The following is a 6,316-nucleotide window of genomic DNA, read 5'->3' on the forward strand; positions in this document are numbered from 1 at the left end:
GCCTAAACTACAAACATGTTTTTGTTCTATGCTTTTAAAAAGAGTAACTTCATATTCAATGATAACACTCATTTTTGTTTCTTCAGACTCTTACAAATGCACTCTGGCATATAACACTTCACCATGAAGTAATAAATGAAAGAGCAGCTCACAGAGCAACAGTTGAACGAGTTCCAGAGGCATGGGTCAATTTCAAAGGATTCCTTGATCCTTCCAAAGAGTTAGATTGACAGATAAGCCGGTAATATTTTTATTAATAATATTTTAAAAAGCAACAAATCTAACCTACTTGCCTACTTGGACTAAAGTCACAAGTTGTACTTGATCAATATTTTGTTTAGTATTACAGATGAGGATATACTTGCAATTGATCCAACCATCGATACCAGCAAGTTGCAAAAGAAACATCTTGCCAAAGAGGTGCAAGGAATGCAATAAACCAAGAGTGATCTATGCATTAGAACCAAAGAGAACAAGCATTAGGAGATGATTGATCTGGAATCATGCGTGGACCAGTATGATTATACGTGCGGATCTCAACTCATACCAGCTGCACATCCTCTTTTCAAGAAGGTAAATTACATTATATTTTATTTTAATATTTTGAATTAAACAATATAACTTGTACAATATTTAGTTCCTACTGGCAAACTTCACTTAATGTCAATATATTTTGTGTCACTATACTTGACCTGTAAAATTTTAAAAATTCTCTTTACAGGTGTTTGTGAGAATGGGTGTGACATCTTCAAATCATGTAGAATTTGCATACTACTCTGGTGGTATAGGACCATATGATGTGTGCTGTTTTTGTGGAGAAAGTGATGCAACCCGCCCACAGAACCTACTAGTTGACTACAAAGTAGTTTTGCGTGTTTGTGCTGCATGTGCTCATGATGGAAAAGAAAATCCAAAGTCGCACAAAAGGCACAAAGATTAAAATAGTTTTGTACTGCACTGTGAAAAATAAATACTTTAATATATTCTAAAAATGATGTGTAGTAGTTTTATTCTGTATCTTGTTACTAAACCCTAAGAATTCGGATAAATACACAGAAAAAACTTCAAAGGTATTTAAACACATGCCTTTATTGCATCAATGTTTTAATCTATTACACCATTATATTCAAAAAGTCTTTTTAATAGACTAAAGAATAAATTTATATACCATTGTGTAAATTAAGCCAAAATATTTTATAGATTGTTTAGGTAAATAATATAGTGACAAAGATGTTCCCATTACCAAAATATTATATTGTTTCATTGAAGGATACTGCAAGTCACATGGCTTATGACAGCATATGAGCAAGCCATTGTTGACAGAATTGCCAAATTCTATAGGTGGCTGGAAGAGGAATTAAGAGAAAAGGAAGAAGCACGACAAAAAACTGTGATGAAGGACATTACTGAATTAATTTTTGAGGAATAACTTTTTTGAAAAAGAGTCATTCCATGCCTACAAAACAATTACATGTCACCAATGGTTATGAATATTTTGGACATAAAAACAATAATGTGCTATGATTTATAATAACTGATGATCAGCCGCCCACTAAGGTATTAAACGGACTAAGCTCTGTCTTAAACAACGTTACTACTGGTTTGGGATGGCCAGGGATATTGAACAATATGTAATAGGCTGCGACATATGTAACAGCCAGAAGAGGGGGAACAAGAAAGGCCGCTCAAAACAAATTTTAATTTGTTTTGAGCGGCCTTTCTTGTTTCTTGTTGTTAATAGTTAAAACTATCACTCGGGGGGCCCCAATGGAAAGGGTTCACATAGACTTTGCAGGAACATTTCCTCAGTCCAGTAGTGGAAATCTGTATGTACTAATGGTAGTGGATCAATTTACAAAATAGGTAGAGGCCTACCCGGTACCCCGACAGACTGCAAAATTGACTGCCGAGGTACTGGTAAGAGAATTCTTCTCTAGATTTGGTATGCCGTTGCAATTGCACTCGGACCAGGGTCAGAACTTTGAAAGTGACCTCTTTGGGGAGCTCTGCAAAATTCTCTGAATTATAAGACCCACACCACGCCCTACCGTCCTTCAGCTAATGGTCAGGTGGAACGTTATAACCTGACTGTGATGAATGCGGTCCGGTGTTTTTGTGGGAAAACAACAAAAAGACTGGGATAAATATCTGCCTCAGATAACGAGTGCAATTAGGGCCACGGTATGCCGAAGTACCCAATCTACACCAAACCTGATGATGCTGGGCAGGGAGGTACCGACACCACCCGACCTCATGTTCGGTTCTTCAGGGGGCACAAAAACTAATGATCCCCACTCATACACCACTATCCTAGTAGAAAATATGAAGGTAGCGCACGATATTGCAAGAACACATCTAAAATCAATGTAGAAGCGCAATAAATACCAATACGACCTCTAACTACTAGAGCGTACAAACGCATTTGGGGACAAGGTCTTGTGTTCGACTAGACCAAAATAAAGGGGAAAACAAAAAATTGAATGCGCCATGGAAGGGTCTGGGGGTAGTCACTGAGGTACTGGCCCTGTATGCTTTCCGTGTGCAACTACGTAACAAAGTATTTGTAATCCACCACAAAACTGAAGCTCTGTCGGGGTCGGGAATTGCCAAATTGGATTACAAACCTTGATCTGGCAAATTCCGACCACGATGGGGATGCAGAAGATGACAGCCTTTACTGTACTTGTAGGAAGCCATGGGAGGGGCGTTTCATGATCGAATGGGATCTATGTGGTGAATGGTACCATGGAGCATGCGTCAACATTACTCCAGCAGAAGCTATCGACATTGATCGATTTAAGTGTACCAAGTGTGCCATATAGATACAAATAGTATAATTGTATACACGCAAACAGTCAGCCCTATATACTAGAATTCCAGAACAAAATGTTACTGTTGTGTGCTAAATTTTTGCCATTACCCATAGGCTTGTGCCTTCTTTTCTCAATTCTGTACTTCAGTACCCCTAGAACGGTGTTCCCAAATTTTTTCTCTTCCGGGGGGCCGACAGGTGCCAGTGTTTCCTGGGAACGCGGTGCCTGGCTGCAACCTGGTGGATACCCTATGCCGCATGGCTTGTAGAAACCCCCCGTTGTGTTTACATGTTCCAAAAAAAAAAAAAAAAAAAAAAGAGTACACGATGAGTGTATAGATAGAAATATATCGAAGAGACTAAATCGTCCTCTAGGTACGAATATAAATAGATAGTCTCTTTACTGGTTACGCCTACTGTTTGTGATACAGTTTAGCCTGTGGTTACGCCTACTGGTTGTGATACTGTTTAGCCAGTGGTTACGTCTACTGTTTGTGATACAGTTTAGCCGATGGTTACGCCTACCGGTTGTGATACTGTTTAGGTGGTTACGCTGTTGCTGGTGGTTACGCCATTATTGGTGGTTACGCTGTTGCTGGTGGTTACGCCATTATTGGTGGTTACGCTGTTGCTGGTGGTTATGCTGTTGCTGATGGTTACGCTGTTGCTGGTGGGTATGCAGTATGGTTAATTTAGCGGATTAAGATCAACACTAATTCTAATTTATAATTCTAATCGGCTGTTACTTTTAATTACAAATCAAGAAAAGAATAAAGGAGGCCACTCCAAAGGTTGTAATTGTCGTTTGATTTATTTCTTTCTTTCGAGTGTGCAAGAGTAGCCGCAGACTTCCCAGCAGGGGACGAACTCAGAACGCAATTACATTACATTGGTGGCAGCGGTGGGATTGGTCGTGTTGCAGAAGAAATCACGCACACGATGGAACAATTACAAGAGTCATTAGATACTATCCAGAGGGAGATAAACCGACTGGAGAATGCGAGGTAATAGACATGGACTCGGTCACATAGAAGTACTGGTAGTATCGGACGTACACCTTTAGAGAGAGATAGTTCGAAACAGAGGGCTGAGGAAACCGATAGTTTGGAGATATTAGGGTCCCCTGTTGGACAGTCAATAGGAAGGAGAGGGTCACAGCCGACCGAAGTTGACGCCTTTATGCCACCCTGGCCGTTGACCCGGGAACCAAAGATAATCGGAGTGGAAGCGATGCAGAAGAGGTTTGGAAAGAACCTCTGATGCCAGAAACCAGTCATACACCCCGATAGGTTTGAAGGAAAGGTGCCTTGGAGAGATTGTCTCCAACACTTTCGGGCCTGTGTGGTGGCGAACGGATGGACGGAGGAACAAGTTGGGCTGGGACATCCCCCCCCCACCCCCGGAGAAGAGATTCCGTTGGCTCAGATGGCGAGGGAAACCGTAGTCGAGATTAGTGAGACACCAAAAGCCCTGGAGGAAGTTGACGGGGAAATCCAACGGCACGAAACGCCTGAAGAAGACCTGTTGTTCACTGCCCCAGAGGAGCTCTGTGATTGGGAAAATATGCCTATACCTCCACAGAGCCCCCCCCCCCCCCCCCGTTACAGTTTATGTTTTTCCTGACTTGATGTTTTTTTCTTTTTTTTATATATATATAAAGGATGCGAGGAGGAGGTGACTATGAGTGCGACCGATGCCCGAGGACATACGCCCATTCGAGCGCCATACGGCAGCATCGGAAGAAGAAGGGACCACATCTGTGATCGTTGCCCTGCGACATTTTCCAGGAGGGACGTCCAGGTCCGTCACTGCAACCGGGCACACCGAAGGAGGGACACGACATTACCAAGCCGGACGAGAATGGAGACTCGGGTGGTAGCCGTTACGTCACCCAGTGCCCAAGCGGGGGCAAGCGACGTTTTGCAGGTGTCGCCGGGATCGACCTCTTCGGTGGAAGTGCCGAGTGTGGCGAGAGAAGAAACCGTTGTGACCAACGACCAACGGGAAAACCCCGGAACATTTTACAGATGTGTTTTCTTTTTTTTTCCTGGTTTTTATTTTGCCGTCTAGCTTCCATTAATATGTTGGATCGCTTATCCACTGCAGGCGCCATGTCGAATTGTGTTTGTAAACAAATGCACGTCGTGTCATGTCATAAGATGTCACAAACAAACTTTTCAACTTTAACGATTACTCTTGATTGTTATAATTTTCAACTTTAACGATTTTAAACTCAACGCAACTTAAGCCTGTTTTCCTGTCGACTTTATCGTATCGTTAATCGGCGATCTCCTACGTAAACATTGAAATGTTAACGATTTACAGGAAAAGGTACTTTTTTAACTAACGACGATTTACAGGAAAACGTGTAATAATCAACGGTAATCGACGCTACAATTTGCAATTGTTGACAATCGCAAGAGTTGAATCCAGTCCAGCTAAAACGTAAGAACTGACCAATCATCTTGGCGATACAGCAAATGACGTCACGTAATTGATGGAAAATTCTGCTTACTACATTTATTTTTGTTGCATCGCGGCGCGGTCAAAGCTAGGCCTAGCCTTGCCAAAGTGACTATAAAATGATGTTCTGGAAAGTAGGCGTGGGGATATTAGGTAGGTCTAAGTATTCTGCCTAGTCCAAAATGCTATTTGGGCTAGGATAGGCCTACTGAAAACGAAGAACCATCAGTATAAAGATATTAGTATGCCTAGGCCCACGTCTCCTACACTGTGAGTCTACTAGTAGAGGCAGCAGAATCCTCTATTCATTTCGTCGAGAGAGAAGACATGAGTTTTCAACTCTAACGTTCAACGCTAGAAATCAAATGTTCGCGCTATCGTTAACATTTCAACTTGATCGTTTTTAAATGATCATCAGGAAAACAGGCTTTAGCGCAACTCAACGATCGACAGGAAAACATGCTTCAAGGGCCTTTCACATTTGTTCCGGCACGGTTCCAGTCCGGCGGAAAAAAAATCATGTCTCTATGTTGTCAATGCTGTAGATGTGTCCTGTTCACATCTGTTCCGGTCCGGTATCCAGTCTTGCTTCTAGCGACCGGATGAGAACCAGTTGAGAAGCGGTTAACTTTTCTGCCGGATGAAAACCTGTTCATTATGACCAATCACAAGGCAGGTATTTATTTGTCATCAATGACGTCGACGCTGTGTAGGCAAAAAAAGTTTCTGGTGGGTATCATCCATCATGTCGTCTGATGATGTGGTTGAGCAAATGTTGCTCCTAATTTCAGAAAACTCCATTTTGTTTGACAAAAGTCACGCAGAGTACAAAAACGATTTTAAAAGAAGTGTTATTTATAGGCAGATTGGAGAAATGTTAGAGCTGACGGGTATGTAGGCCTATTCAATGTTACCTTATTTAGTTATGATGGGCGGCGCGCCTGGCCGGCCTCTCTCTAGGGGTATTTATTTTTACAATAAATGTAGTTTGTGACCTTAAAGATGTATTGTTTCTTTGACTAATTCCAAAAAAAATTTTTT

At 41.7% G+C, this 6,316-nt stretch overlaps 1 protein-coding gene across 1 annotated transcript; it reads left to right on the forward strand.

The window, feature by feature from the left end:
• Nucleotides 1-452: 452 nt before the first annotated feature.
• LOC144838302 (uncharacterized) lies at nt 453-1,429 on the forward strand. Its single transcript, XM_078693641.1, has 3 exons — nt 453-573; nt 722-927; nt 1,270-1,429. The coding sequence occupies exons 1-3, from the start codon at nt 487-489 to the stop codon at nt 1,427-1,429; spliced, it is 453 nt and encodes a 150-aa protein (XP_078549767.1). The 5' UTR covers nt 453-486.
• The last annotated feature ends 4,887 nt before the right edge of the window (nt 1,430-6,316 follow it).

The sequence above is a fragment of the Antedon bifida genome, chromosome 3, assembly GCF_963402885.1.
Source record: "Antedon bifida chromosome 3, ecAntBifi1.1, whole genome shotgun sequence".
NCBI lineage: Eukaryota > Metazoa > Echinodermata > Crinoidea > Comatulida > Antedonidae > Antedon > Antedon bifida.

Coding starts and splice junctions, on each gene's coding strand:
- LOC144838302 (XM_078693641.1), top strand. CDS start 487: ATGATTGATCTGGAATCATGCGTGGACCAGTATGATTATACGTGCGGA. Junction 574..721: donor CACATCCTCTTTTCAAGAAG/GTAAATTACATT, acceptor TTCTCTTTACAG/GTGTTTGTGAGAATGGGTGT. Junction 928..1,269: donor AATCCAAAGTCGCACAAAAG/GCACAAAGATTA, acceptor GTTTCATTGAAG/GATACTGCAAGTCACATGGC.